The 15289-nt window shown below is 54.1% G+C and overlaps 1 protein-coding gene across 1 annotated transcript in view; it reads left to right on the forward strand.

Annotated features, from left to right (window-relative positions):
• DIP2C (disco interacting protein 2 homolog C) overlaps positions 1-15289 on the forward strand; it is a 192287-nt gene that overhangs the window by 92597 nt on the left and 84401 nt on the right. The window contains exons 14-17 of the mRNA XM_035022453.1: positions 945-1400; positions 1501-1620; positions 2853-2967; positions 13923-14062. Of these exons, the coding sequence (XP_034878344.1) occupies positions 945-1400; positions 1501-1620; positions 2853-2967; positions 13923-14062 (831 nt within the window). The remainder of the gene's footprint in view (positions 1-944; positions 1401-1500; positions 1621-2852; positions 2968-13922; positions 14063-15289) is intronic.

The raw sequence follows: 15289 nt of genomic DNA on the forward strand, positions 1-15289 counted from the left end.
CGTGGGAGTGAGCACGTGGACCACCCCCAAGGCCTCGTCCCCCCCACCCCCGTGGGAGTGAGCACGCGGACCCCCCCAACCCCGCGGGAGTGAGCACGCGGACCCCTCCCCAGGGGCTCGCGGGAAACAGTATCTTTCCTCCCCGCTCCTGGCGTTCAGACTGCGGTGATGTTACTCACGTCTTGGGTTCGGGGCACTTCTCCCTTGCGTGTGATTTGGCTGTGATGTTCTTGCTCTTTTTCCTTTCTGTGAGTCTATGTTTGTGAATATTGTGGAAGCCGGCTCCGTTATGCTATAGGGGGAGACCTTACGGGTCTCCGCATGGTGACAGTTCGGCTCCCATGCCCCGTCGTTGTTAGTGCCATCTGATGAGGGAGGACAGTTCGAAGCTGCAGCGGGTTTGTGGACACACAGCCTTGTTATTTAAGATGTGCTCAGCCCTTAGCACATGCACAGTGTGACTGCTCACGGGCTGGCCGTGCATGTCCTGGATGATGTCCACTCCCTGCTTCTCTAAGCTTGTGCTGGAACTGTCTTTGCAGAGGTAGAGAATTCTAGCGGCTTTTGCCTGAGCGATGGGACATAAATACAGAAGGCAGGATTTGTGGTTTCTCAGGCAGAATTTGTTAGGAGGAGGGCACACGAGCATCGTCCAGACTGAGGGTTGGGGGTCCAGACTAGCCCTTCCTGCTGTGGTTCACCTCTGCCCCTGGATGCCGGGCCGTGGTAGGATGCGGAAACACAGCTCCATGTGGATGCTCCCGTGGTGACCGCAGGGGCGGGGACACCGGCTGGCCTCAGCCCTGCCTTCTGCAGCTCTGTGCCTCCGGGCCCGTCACCCGCCCCTGGTCCCCCTGGACCACGGCGTTCCTACCTGTCGGACGCGGTGACGGTCCCGCGTGAGGACCGCACAGCCCGATGTGCGGCGAGCACGTAACCCACCTCCCTGCCCAGTGGTTGTGGCAGCCGCCTTCTCTGCTGCCATTCGTGTTTCTCCTTGATGTCACTGGGTGGGGACCGCTGTGACGGGCCTTGTTGGTGTTGTCACCCATGGCTCACCCTTCCCTTGGACCTGCAGGTTCTGAGTCTCTTGCAGCCACTTCCCAGAGCCAGTCCTGTCTCCTGCCAGACGCACACGCTCCTCTCTGGCGTCTTCTGGATGGCAAGTGGTGCTCTTGGTTCCCAGGGTGGAGCAGGCAGCAAGCTCGTGACGGGCCCAGGCCTGTTGTGTCCCCACGTCCAGCGTGGCGGGGTGCGGGTTCCTCTCCTGCTGGCATTTGGCAGTCACCCCATGTGTTGCTTGCAGAGTGTCATGAACATGATGCACGTGATCAGCATCCCATACTCGCTGATGAAGGTGAACCCCCTCTCCTGGATTCAGAAGGTCTGCCAGTACAAAGGTACGTCTCCAGGGCCCTCAGGTGTGTGGCTCCCTCTTTTTTAATAGCTCACGGTCTGATGGTGTGCTTATTAACGCCCTGCTCTCCACTGTTCCCGCAGCAAAAGTGGCTTGTGTGAAATCCAGGGACATGCACTGGGCGCTAGTTGCACATAGAGATCAGAGAGACATCAACCTCTCTTCCCTCCGGATGCTGATCGTGGCCGACGGCGCAAATCCCTGTAAGTGACCCACCTGTTCCACCTGGAGGTGCAGCCGGCAGCCAGAGAGCCTCGTTCTCCACATCCCGTTTCTGCACTTTGCTTTTGCTTTTCTAGTCGTTGCCTTGGTTAGGAAGCTGCCTTAAGTTAATGACCTCCCAGTGTGACTCACCGAAACCTCGAGGCACCACAGTCGGTGGCGGGGAGCCAGGAGCCCGCAGGCCCGCCGCCCTGGGCTCGAGGCCCGGTGTTTCCACATCCTGATTCCATAGAGAAAAATCCTAACTTTCTGGTTTTAATCCTTCTCTTTCTTTAGCTGCAAAATGGTACCTAAATCATAAGATATTATGAGGATTAAATGAAGTGGTTTCTCTATCTTGGGATGTTTTGTGCTCAGGAAATAGTAATTTATTACTTTATGATCTATAGTAATTTTATTGATCAGGGAAGTAATATGTCATTTTAATGGAATTTCGTTATCAAATCCTATAGGAAACACCACCCAGGTAAAGCAAATTAGCAGTCCCATAGAATGCCATTAACCTACCTTAAGAAATACCGCTCTGGGTTGAAACAAAACGCAGCTAGCTTGTTTTTGATGAGAGTGAGTGAGCCAGAAGCAGAGTGAGTGAAGGAGAGCGTGTGTTTCTGTCCATCTGTAAATGGTGCCACATGTACATTCGTAAATTAAAGCAGCACATACTTTCTCAAAGAAAATCTGATACGCAAACAGGGGCTTGCAGTCAGAGGATTTAGTATTACTTGTATACATGATTCTTGCATTTCCCAGAGAACTCCATGAATTGCAAGCTGCTTTAAGGCATCTGGTTTGAGCCATCCGTCTGCTGAAGCCAGGCTGACCTGTGTTAGGAAGTGGTCTCACGGGTGGGCGCCTGGTGGTGACTCCCCCGATCTCACCAGGTGCGCTGATACAGGAGAGAGTTTTCTTCGCTTAGTTTAGACCTACTCATCTCAGAGACATGCATATGGAACATGGTGGAGCAGGCCTGGGGAAAGGCTCACAAGCTCATCGGCCACAGAAACGTTTAAATACAGAGGTTACACTTGTAATCCTTGAGTTCTGTTGGCCTGAAAGAATCACCTCTCATGGTAACGTGAGCAGTTAGCGGTACTGAATGGAGCGTGTTTCCGCGCGGCCGGCCTCAGCCCCACCTGAGAGGCGTGGGAGTGGTGGGGTGGCTGCGGTCGACCCTGCACTTCTGCAGGCTGACTGTCACCCCTTCCTCCTGCAGGGTCCATCTCGTCCTGTGACGCATTTCTCAACGTCTTCCAGAGTAAAGGCCTGCGTCAGGAGGTCATCTGTCCATGCGCCAGCTCCCCAGAGGCTCTCACCGTGGCCATACGGAGGTACAGCCGGGCCCTGCAGGGCCGGCCTGGGTGGGGGGCTGCCTGCCGCAGCTCATGTCTGCGGGGCGGGGAGGGCAGGACCCAGCCTGTTCGGGACCAGCTTCGTTTCCTTGCATGCACAGGAATGGGCCCTTCAGCATGGTCCTCATTCGCTAGTCAGAAACCCTCTCTCCCTCTGGGCAGTGACCCTGTCTCCCAAGTAAGTGGACGCCCATATGCTCGTCACCCACATGTCCACGTGCTACCGTCTGGGTCAGGCGTTATTCTGGGGCGGGTTGGGTGAATGCTGTCTGGTTTGAGTGCAGTGTTTGCAGCCGGGCCTATGGACGTGCCCAGTGCGCCACGACACCCTGAATTTTTAAAAACCCTGGTTTTCTGAGCTGTTGAGCTATGGATGGCCCATTGCAGGGCTCCAGTGTGCACGTGGGTGTGGGCCTGCATCGCTCATGCCCTCGGTCGTGGTTCAGTCCGCCTTCACCACCTGCCCCAGCGCCACGCGCACTGTTACAGGTGCCGTGGCTACGGCCGCGTGAACCTGATCCCACCCAGGCTGAGAGGTGCAGGGAAAGCCTCTCTGATCGTCACCCGCCGTCCGCCATCCTCACAACGTGGGAAGGGAGCGTTGGCATCATCTGGGTACTTCCAGCTCGGGATCTGACTTGTTTTTCGGTATCTGGGTGTCCGTCCGCTCATGAGGTTTTGCTCTGCGTCACACGAGCGTGCTCCACTGTAAGGGGCGCAGAGCACGTGGAGTTCCGCCCTCTTACTGACAGGCTGGGCTTCCCAGAAGTACTCACTGGGAGACTGTTTGTAAATGAGATGCTTTCTCACAGTTTTAGCTGGTAGTTAGTGTAAAATTAGCCAGACTGTCTAACGGGCTGGGAAATCAAAAACCTTTAGCATATCAGGAGCAAGTTTAATTTTGATTGAACCAGAAATCAGAAGTCCGTAACAATGTAAACTGATGAGGAAAAACAGCACCATGAACCACCTTTGTTAGAAGGTGTCACAGCTGTCCTAGCAGGAGGCGCCCCCCAAACAGTCCCCCAAGTGGAAGTCTGGCCTCGGACAGAGCGCTGGAGGCCGCGCTGGTGGACGGGCCAGCACCGCGTTCTTCCAAGATCAGGATTCAGCCGTCCCGGTGCAGCCCGGCCACGGGGTCCCGGGCGGGTCCTCTCTCCGTGGCCTCCGCGGCCTCCCACCTGAAAGCGTTAGGGTTGTGCCGCGGTGTGACGTAGCGCCGTTGCCACAGGTAAGTCACAAGGTGAGGGACTGAGACACGTGGACACTCCAGCTGTTAGCGTCCGATGGTGTGATCGTGTGCTCTTTCTAGAAATCTGTTTTCTGTGCGTTAGGATTATGGACTATGCCAGAGTTGCTTGGCACAGGGAGGAGTCAGTGAAGGACTTGTAGTTGTTTCTCTAAAAATGTGAAATCGTTAAAATCTTCAAGAAGATTAAGAAACAGGCAAATTAAGTGCTGCTATTTCCTGGGCTCATGTTCAGTGGCCTCCAGTGCACTTCCCCTGGGGTCAGAGGCCGCACACATCCCCGCGCGTCACCATGCTTCCCATGCATCCCTGCGTGTCCCCATGTGTCCCCATGCTCCTCACGCATCCCTGTGCATCCTCATGCTCCCCACACGTCCCCATGTGTCCTCATGCATTCCCGCGCATCCCCATGCTTCCCGCGCATCCCTGCCTGTCCCCATGTGTCCCCATGCTCCTCACACATTCCTGCACATCCTCATGCTCCCTGCGTGTCCCCATGCGTCCTCATGCTCCCCGCGCATCCCCATGTGTCCCCATGCTTGCTGCACATCCCCACGTGTCCCTGCATGTACCCATGCTATGCACACATCCCTGTATATCCCTACATGTCCCCATGTATCCTTATGCTCCCTACTGTCTCCATGGTCCTCACACTCCCTGCGTGTCCCCGCACGTCCCCACACAACCCCTACACAGACCTGCCTTGGCTGAGTGCACCATTATCGGGCTGGAAGGGGTGGATTCAGAGTCCCTCGACCTTCACTGCCGGAGCCTGTGGACATTGCTGCTCCTGCGTGTGAGGCTGCGGACTGGCCGGCTCCCGCTCTGAGCAGGGGAGAGAGCAGCCGTACTTGCAGAGACACGAGTCCACCAGCCAGCCTTGCTTTGAACCGAGTTGGCTTCTCTCACAGCCGACCACGGTCTGGCGGCCACTCTCACATCCTCAAGGTCTCGTCTGCTATTTCCCAATTAGGCGGTAGAAGAGCAAGGAGCCAGGACAGGGCAGTGGATACCAGTGAGCTCAGAGAGAGGCTCACTCTTTCCTCAAACACCGTTGATTGACAGGCAGAGTGATTTCGTGTCTGTCACCCCTACAGTGAAAAATACCATACAACCGAAAGGTGCATCAGTAACACGAAGAAACTCTCAGTTTCCCTAACATGTAGTCTGTAATCCTTGCTTATATTCTGGTTTACAGACTTTGATATAAAGTGGTCTTTGCCTGGTGGCTCACCCTGAGCTTTTTTCTAAATGAAGACACCGTCTTCTCCCAGAGAATCCTAGGCTCGTCAGCCACCTTCCGGGTCTCTCTGCAGACCCACCACTCCTTCAGTGCTCAAGAATCACAGGAATGCGCATTAACTGCTCATGGCTGCGTGTCTGGAAGGGGAAGTGAGAGACTCATGTTGCTGGGACCCACTTACCACGGGCAGAGCCCCGTTCCCGCCTCACGCGGGTCAGTGGTGGGTCGAGTATTGGCCTCTGGTGGGTGCAGCAGAGTTGCTCCGGAGGAACAGCTGAGCCTGACATTGTCTGCGCCGTCCTGTCCTTGCCGAGGCCATGAGGGTTTAAATGTGTCTGTTCGTTTTGCCGTGAACTTTCCGGGCTGCCTATTTCAGAATAAAGACACGAGCCCTATGCTGGGGAATGGCCCCATGGGGATAGCCCAGTGCGTCCTGAGGACTCTCGACAACGGTCCGCTGGCCCCGGGCCTCACGGTCACTCCTGGTGACAGTGAAGCGTGACCCCTTCCGCTTTGCTCCTACGTAAAGCAAGGGGCCATAAGATCCACAGGGGGAAAGGTCTAGTTTTAATGCTAAGATATTTGTGTTTCCCTATTGACGTATTGGTTGTAGCCAAAAAAAGATAATTTTGGAAAAGATCCTTGTAAGAAATCGAGGGTCTTTATACATTATGGTTTCATCCCTTCGAAGCGCTCACAAGCACGTGTCTCTGCACTGTTCGCACTGTCCTTCTTGGTTTCACATCCATCTGTGCCTGTGGCCAAAATCGAAGTAGAAGGATATTCTAGAAATCTAGACTAAAATCCCCACGGAGACACCTGAAGTGAAGAAGCAGAAGAAGCAGGCTGCAGGTAGCATTAAAAGTCATGCTGCAGTTCTTAAAACCAGTGCTTTTGGACAGTGCCTCGTGTGTCTTGGCTGAGTGACTTCATGTCCTGGAGACGTCCTGGGTCCTGGGGAAATGCGGCCTCTGATTGCACGCTCCCGCCCAGAGCAGATCTGGGGAACAGCGCCCTGCCCAGTCCTGTGCACGCGGGCGAGCAATCGTGCTGTGTGGGCCGAAGCCGCCGGCAGACCCCTTGTGCTGAGAAGCTGCATGGTAGTGCTCCGGTGAGACTTGGCATCACAGACTGCGTCCTCATCCCTCGGAGAGAATCTGTGGGTCCCGTGGACACGGTTCAGGCTGCGCTGCAAGACCGGGCCGCTGGTGGGTGTCCACCAGATCCGTGCTGGGGCGTCACACCCCTTGCGTTGTCTGCCCAGAGTGGTATAGATTCAGGAGATTTCTTTTAAAAAGTGTCATCGTGATTTCAAGGCCACCTTATGCAGCAAAGAGGCAGGTCTCTACAGTGACTGACTCTCTGCTGTGTCCCCATGGACCAGTTATCCTCTGAGACCCTCAATTTCTCCACCCACAGAGGAAGAAAATATGAACTGGTGTGTGTGCTAACACGTGTGCACACACCCCCAGTCCCCGATGAGAACACACGTGTCTGCTAACATGTATGCACACACACACACACACACACCCGGTCCCCCTGCCCTGGTCGTCAGCCCTTGGCCCAGCAGCTTGCAGTCTGGGCCCTCACCCCCCGCCCACCACCCCCACCGCAGGCTGCGTAGCTTCTCCCTGTCCACAAAAACTTAGGTTAGATCCAGAACTGTGCAGAGACTGGACACTGGTTTCCATCTCTTAGATTTTGGCCATTGTCTTGGCAACTCAGTTCTCCTTTCACGTGGGAAGGAGGGTGGCAGGTGGAATGCACACAGATTTCAGTGCAAGCATCTTCCTCCAGCAATGTCTGCTCCCACTTTCCTTCAGAGAAGCTGTGTAAGCAGTCTGAACCTCCGGCTCCCCCACCTCCCTGCCACCCGGTCCCCTTGGTGGCAGCTCGGCTGCAGGAGTGCATGCTGCTCCCAGGTCTGGCCGTGCTCCGTCCCTCCTTCCACGCCACCCGGCCCCGGCATCCTCACTGTTCCCCTACCGACAGGCCCAGGAGCTTATGCTGGAGCCATGTGGCCTGCCTGCCGAGCCCGCCTTTGCTGGCATCCCGACCGTGGTCCTCCGGGCTTGTCGCCCTCCCCTCCTCTTCCCTTCACATCCTCCACCTCCCCACGTGCCGTGGGACTTACGGGTGTCTTTATTGTTCAGTCTGTCCCGGCCTCGTAGATACTTTTTGAATAAACGAGTGAAAGAAGGATTTTCAGTATGTGAAGGACCTGCGCACGCGCTTGCCTCTGAGCACCTTGCAGACTCTCCAGAAGCAGTGCTGAGAAGCGCCAGAGCTTTTCACAGGCGTCCCGGTGAGACCAGCTCATACACATGTGCAGGCGGGTCTCTAGCTCGTGTTTGGCCGAGTGGAGTCGTGTGTTCTCCTCTGTCTGTGTGTTTGCCTTTCTCACGACGATCCAGATGCAGCTCTGAGCCTAGAGTTTGGTGTCATATTCTGGTTTCCTGATTCAGCAGCAGCAGGAGGGCCGTGTCCTTACCGCCACCTGTGGGCGGCCCCCCGAGGTTGGTCCCGAGACAGACGGACTGTGGGGGCGGGGGGAAGGAGGGGGAAGTCTTGGGTAGCAGCCTGCATGCGTCCGCAGTGATGCACTAACATAGGGGCAGAAGGGCAGCTCAGGGCCCCAGAGTAGGGCCGGGATGCTTCCCACCAGAACTTTGGGAGCAACCCCCAGGATTTAAGTCACTACGTAGGAACTGTGGAAGCTAAGGGGTTCACGAGAACAGAGAAGTGAGCAAATGTAGCGCCCTCGGCCCTACCAGGCTCCGAGCAAGAGCCACCCACAGCCCCTCCCGGGCCCCCACCCCGTTGGCTGGGACATCTCCTCAGAGCCCACCCGTTCTGCAACGGGTATCCTCCCAGGCCCACAGGTAAATCGGGACAGGAAGGGATAGGAACACGAGGTACAACCATAGCATTCTTAGTAGAATTAGGGATAACGGCATAATCCAAATCAAGACGGGCCTCTGGGTACAGCGGCTGTCCCACGTCTGTTCCCTTGCTGGATGCCGTCCCTCGGTCTGGTGGCTGTGCTCTTCCATGTGACTGTGAGGCCCACAGCACGCGTGGACACTGCTGCACACCGGCGGCCACACAGATGAAGCCACCACCATGAGCCTCATGTGGAGGCGAGCGTGGGTGTCGAGGACTGGTGGTCAGACTCGTCAGGAGAGGAGGGAGTGTTCACGTTTAGAACCTGTTTCTTTCACTGACCTGTCATGTTTAAGTCATTTTCAAACAAATAGGACAGAAACAGCACTCACTTGCGTTTTATGAACATGTCCCTCTCTGTGAATAGGAGGGCAACTCCCCATTCCCGGTGTTGTACGTGCACGACCGTCCACAGAGACATTGGGACAAATTCTTGCTTTTGTAGAACGAGCCCGTGCACTTAACTTCATGTTGGGTTATTTCTTCCCCAAGCACAGTGGGGACTCGGGAGTTTCCACATGGAAACGGTAGAAGCTGGGTTAGTGAGTAGAGACCGCCTTACTCATTCCTTTCAAGCTGCTCTGAGTGGGGGTCCAGGATGGTTGGTCCATACTCCGGTGGTCCCAGGGTGAGGACAAAATGGGCACTTTCTCGGACGTCTGTATTAAGACCAAAGTGGGAAGGGTTGCATCCTCATGTTTTGTTTCTATTCGTAGGATATTTTATAAAGAAAAAAGTGTTTGGCTGCTAGGTTGCCTGATTTTGTTGGAAAAAAGCCCTGCCCCCTTCGAGGGGGACTGACCACCCCTCGTTCAGATGGGTTTGAGGACTGACATTCTCCTTTCTTCTCTTGTCCTGTGCTTAATAACCTTCCCAGGACAGCTTGCGAGCCAGGTAACGAAGAAGAGGCTGGACTTCCAGTAAGCAGCTCAGAGCCGCTGAGTGCTCGCTTGGCTCTCACTGCATTTAGTTAGGACACAGTACCTGGTTAATGTGTGTGGTCAGCACTGACGATGAAGTTGGAGGTGTGTTCCATTACTCACGACTGTGGGACTTTTGGTCTTTCCCGGAACATGCGTCTGTCTGGTTTTCTTCTGTGAAACACGTACGTGGGTCGGCCAGCCGAGTAGCTACGGCAGGGCTGCCAGGTGCCCGGGGTTTGCGCGCGTGGGGACAGCCATGCACGCCCGTCAGCTTCTCAGACTGCTCCAAGCTGGCCTGTGCAGAGCAAAGAGCTGGGCCTCACAGGCTGGTGCCCATGGCTGTTCGTTATCCTGATGTCCCTCCTCTGGTAAGCAGAACACCTGTCACCAACACCAAAGTGAGTGTATTGGAAGGTTCTGGGGCCCAGAGTTTTCAACGGGAGCCTCGGACATCCCACCTGAAACAGGCGGGGTGCAGAGCTGGTCCCGAGAGCCAGCCGTAGGACTCTGGCCGTGGCCTGGGGACAGTAGCCAGTGCCCTGGCTTCCTGTCCAACCACGTGTTTGCCACAGTATTTAATGTCTTTCTTTTTAAAACTGTCATCATGCAGGTATATGTTTGTGTTTCCTTCTTTGAGGATTAGTTGTAAAATTCAAAATATTGGAGAAATATGACTTTATGATGTGTAAACTCATCTGTAGAATTATTTTAAAAGGGCAAATTGTGAAATGAAAACCAGCAAATTATTTTCTGGTCCTGTGTATCTCTGGGATGGCTGTCTGGTTCTGCTTCTGTGTCTGGAATACAGAGGATAGAACCCACTTTTTAAAGCTATGTTTTGGTAATGTTGATTCAACTAAAAAAATATTCTGTGGGCTCTTTAACCACAAGGTATTATTTCAAAGGATAGTAATTATGTAAAGCAGTATTTAAAGCAGCAATTCCAGAGGAGGATAAAGATGCCCCTTTGCCACCAGAATCATTTTGCATGTTGAAAATGTCCCCCCTAGAAATTAGAGAGCTGGGAAGACCGGAGGGAGGGGCCCATGCGGCCAGATGCCCGTCCAGGGCCAGAGTCAGACTCAGACCGTTCTGCCCGAGGTTCCCCAGCCAGTGACCCAGAGTAAATATAGCTAACAAGCCTGTGAATTGAAGTGGGGTTTTCAGGAATGGTTTTGACTGCCCAAAAAAAGTCAGCCGTGGAGATCCATAATCTTATGTTTTAACACAAGATAAAATGCATTGTCGGTGATTTTAATCTGGAATTTTTAAATTCAGATAAAATTTTAAAAGTCCTCTGAGAGTGAAAGAGTTGGCAGATGAGCCTCACCATCCCTAAATGGAAATATGGCTTAATTCAGTAGCGTCAAAGAGCCAAGTGACTTGAGTTACCTTGTGCAAGTTGTCCGGACCGCTCACGTGCAGGAGTGCATTCTGCTCTGTTTTGTGTTTGGTGGTGCTCTGGTGGAGGTGTGCGTACCACATGCAGACAGCAAGTGATGCTTCCCCGCCCATGCACCGCTGAGCGCCTGCCCGAAGACGCGGCAAAGTAGCTAGGGCAGGTGGAAAACAAAGCTTGTAGACGGTTTGTGTGGTATGATCCGTTTTCCTGGCTGAAAAAGATTAAGTATCTCTAGACAGTCTCTTTAACAAGAAAAAAACCTGGAAGCTACATAGTGCAGCGGGTAGGTGAGATAGTGTCGGGGAGAATGTCCCCTTTTTACATTATAGAGCTCTTAAAGCAGGTATGTTTTTTAATAAGCAGATATTGCTCTTACCAGAGAAAGGGGAAGGAATCACACTAAAATAACTCATCACTTAAAGGTGTGCTGTGTCGATCTTGTATCTTTCCCTGTCACTGAGCCTTCAGTGTGGGCATCCACTGTGTTTTTGAGAGGCTCTATCACACTGAGCATTGAAGGGGGATGCATGTATTCACAATTTGACCAGATTTCTCCTGAAATCCGCATTGCCGGAGTGTTCCCCTGAAAATGTTATTTCTGTTAAAATAAGCACGCAGCGGCTGCAGCTCTGCACCCTTCAAAGGACATTTTTACCTGCCCTCTTGGGGCGGTGGCTGCAGTAACCGAGCTCACGTTCATCTGTAGAAAGACTTAAGTCATGGATGGCAGTGCAGCAGGGCTGCTCCCCTTTCAGGGGACGCCCTTCATCCACAAAGGAGGACCTGACTGGTCAAAGGCAGAAAGGCGGCCCCTTGCTCAGACACACTGATGGCCCCGCAGCTTAGAAGTGTCTTTCCCAGGGAGGCAGAGTTCCTGGAGGCACTTTGATGCCCATGCATGCACCCCGTGCGTGCAGCCCATGCATACACCCCGTGTGTGCACTCCGTGTGTACAGCCCGTGCATTCAGCCCATGTGTGCACCCCATGTGTGCACTCCAGGCATGCGCCCCGTGCATGCGCCCCGTGCGTACAACCCGTGCGTTCAGCCCACATGTGCACCCCGTGTGTGCACCCCATGCGTGCACCCCATGCGTACAGCCTGTGCGTTCAGCCCATGTGTGCACCCCGTGTGTGCACCCCGTGTGTGCACCCCATGCGTACAGCCCATGTGTTCAGCCCATGTGTGCACCTTTCCACAAAAAATGACGTGCACCTTTGAACCCTGTTGCTTGGTGTGTCTGTGTCCCGGGGCTGTCATAAGTGCCTCGGGTTGGGGGGCATGGAAGTGGGGAAGCTGTTGTCTCGGGTCTCGGGGTGTCTGCAGAGCAGGTGCTCCCAGAGGCTCTGGCCCAGCGTCTGCTCCAGGCCCTCCCACTGCTGGTGCCCCGTCTGTGGCTCCGTGGCTGGAGACGCAGCGCCACATGACCACTGTGTCACACACCATCTGTGTCTCCTCCTCTCATAAGGACACCGGTCATTGGATTGGGGTCTGTCCCACTCCAACCAGTAGGACCTCATCTCAACCAACAATCTCTGCAAAGACTCTCTTTCACACTAATAAGGTCACAGTTGAGGTCATAGGTTTTGGAGACACAACCCACAGCGGGGACCAAGCCTTCTGACTCCTGACTGTCACGTTGCGTTTTGCCGAGGACAGAAGCACAGGGTCGAGAGTCCCGGTGGCACAGGGTTCCCGTGGGCCTCCTCCTTTTGCTTTAGAGAGCAACTTAGGTTCCGGTGTTCGGGGCTCTTTCCAGGTAGCTCCACATGGACCTTCTAACTTGGGCAGAGTTTTCTTGTGTCTGGTTAGTTCTACCTTTTTGTTTTTTAGCAGATGGAACAATTCAATTTCCAGACTCTCTTATGCTTCCTTTTTATTATTATTTATTTTTAGTTTTTATTTGAGATATAATTGACATATAGCATAGGCTTCTTTTTTAAACACACCAGTTACTTGATTCAAATGAGACCTCCTTCTGCACATTTTAACTTTTATGTTTCCCTATTTATGCTTTTAGGTTTTTAAATCTTGATACTATTTTAAAACCAAGCAGCAAAGTTCTGTTTATCCTCCAACTTTTAGATCCTAAAGCAACACTACACATGTGTGTATAGAAAATTACAGGAACAAGTGTGGTATTCACCTAAATCGTGCTCTCACTTAGCTCCTAGCTCACATGCAAGGGTCTTTAGCTACAGGGATAGAATCCATGATCTTGGAAAGATTTCATCTGTTCAGTAGTCGACAGACTACCTCTCCAGGGGAAAGGATGCAGCAGTGAACAGAGGAAAACCCACTTGCCCTCAGGAAGCTGAGACTGATGGACGAGGCACCTGCTGTGCAGACAGGAGTTGGGGGTGTGCTGTTTTATGGGGTGATGAGTCCTTGCACATGTGAGCTGCCCCAGAGGGCAGTGAGGGAGGAAGCCAGGGGGATGGCTGCTACAAGAACATTGTAGGTAGAGAGGCAGGAGCAGGTGCAGAAAGCCCCAGGAGGGAGAGGGCTGGGTCCTGGAGAGACGGCAGGGGGCAGCGCGGAGTGAGCGGGAGGCGTGGGGCTCACGGGCCATGGAGGAGACAGAGGCAGTGAAATTGTACTTCTTCCCTGGACCCTACAGCATCCTACAGAACACCTCTCAGCCAAAACCTTCCCTAAGAGCTTGTCATCCAGCACAGCGTCACATGACTCTCCTTTCAGATTCTTAACCCACGATGTGCATCCGCACAGGGCACATCCGACTCAAGGCGGGACCAGCAGAATCTCCACCGATTCTGCTCCCTGCAGAATCTCTTCTTGGAGACCTTGTTCTCTTATCTTTTCGTGGAGACCTTGTTCTCCCCATTATCCACTCGCCACACTGGAAAATGTGACCCAGAGAGAGATGGGCAGAAAAGGAATCAGTCAGTCTACTGACTGGAGGTCTTCACACTCCTAAGGTGTTTTTAAACTATTCTGGAAGCCTGGAGGTAGAGTTAGTGACACGGACATCTTGTGGACAGAGCAGAAGCATTCCCCGGCGAGCTAGAGCACAGGGCCATGTGGCATGCAGGTCTGCGTTTGGGGGTCCGTGGGACCCCAACATGGCTGGCTGCCTTGGGTGTGTGCCCTTGGGTGGCTCTCTGGCCAGGCAGCCTGTTTGCTTCTGCGTGTTCAGACAAAACTGCTCTTTCAGGCCTACGGATGACAGCAACCAGCCCCCGGGCAGGGGCGTCCTATCCATGCACGGGCTGACCTACGGCGTCATCCGGGTGGACTCGGAGGAAAAGCTGTCTGTGCTCACCGTGCAGGACGTCGGCCTCGTGATGCCTGGCGGTGAGTGTGGGCACCAGGCTGCAGGCGGCGTGGGGCGTCGAGGTGGAAACCCCGGCTGTGGCCAGTGGGCTGGTCCGTTAGCGCATGCCTTCCCGCCCGGCACCCCCGTGCCCCTCTGGCATGAACACAGACAGGGCGCTTAAATTCCGCTGTGCATCTTTAAAGCTTTGTGGTAATGCTACCCCTCCTGGTGACAACATTCAGGAAGCCTCCGTGGGCGTCTCTGCCCCCTCTCATGCTGGGACTCCAGAGTCCTCCTCCCCAGGGGCATTGTGGGCCCCGCTGCACCCCTGCAGCCCCTGAGATGGTCCTCCCCCTGCAAGGGTCTGCTTCCCACTGGCCATCCTAGCACACTGGAGAAGGCTGGGCACCCAGTCTGGCTGCAGACAGCATAAAAACCCATCCATGGGGCTCTGGATGACCAGCAGTGCTCACTTGCAACAGAAGAGTCTGTTCTTAAAAGTCATGGACCTTCTCCACAAATGTGCACACGTGCTGTGGTCAGGGCACGGCCAGCCATCGCTGGCTGCACACCCCACCTCCCAAAACCCTGGCTCCAGCTCTTGCATGGACTTGAGGTCTGTGGCGGGAGCATGGGGTGTGTGCAGGACCAAAGCACTCAGGCGGCCGGGACCCTGGGCTTCCTCCCCGTGTCCTCCTCAGTCTGGATGGCAGAGGTCACTCCCCTTAAATACGATCCACACATGGGCGCCTGGGTGGCTCAGTTGGTTAAGCAACTGCCTTCGGCTCAGGTCATGATCCCGGAGTACCGGGATCGAGTCCCTCATCGGGCTCCCTGCTCGGCGGGGAGTCTGCTTCTCCCTCTAACCCTACCCCCTTTGCGCTCTCTCTCTCACTCACTCTCTCTCTCAAATAAATAAATAAATAAATAAATAAATAAATAAATAAATAAATAAAAATCTTTAAAAAAAAAAAATACGATCCACACGTCAGTTATTCACTGACGTCACAACAATGGAACTGGACATTTTCCTATAACATGAAAATCCGTGACTCACTTCAGGGAAAATGAGTACCCGGCCCACTTGTATATTCGCAGTTGTGTTCCAGATGCTGTTTCCTGTTCACCTGCTCTCACTCCTACTTGGTCGTTTATTCCTTGTCCCCCTGTCCATCCCTGTCTCTCTGTGTCTCTGTCCCCCCGTCCCTCTGTCTGTCTCCCTCACCGTCCATCCCTCTGTCTGTCTGCCTCCCCCTCCCTCCGTC

The sequence above is a fragment of the Mirounga leonina genome, unplaced genomic scaffold (genome assembly GCF_011800145.1).
Source record: "Mirounga leonina isolate KUSES-001 unplaced genomic scaffold, KU_Mleo_1.0 Mir_175, whole genome shotgun sequence".
NCBI classification, from domain to species: domain Eukaryota; kingdom Metazoa; phylum Chordata; class Mammalia; order Carnivora; family Phocidae; genus Mirounga; species Mirounga leonina.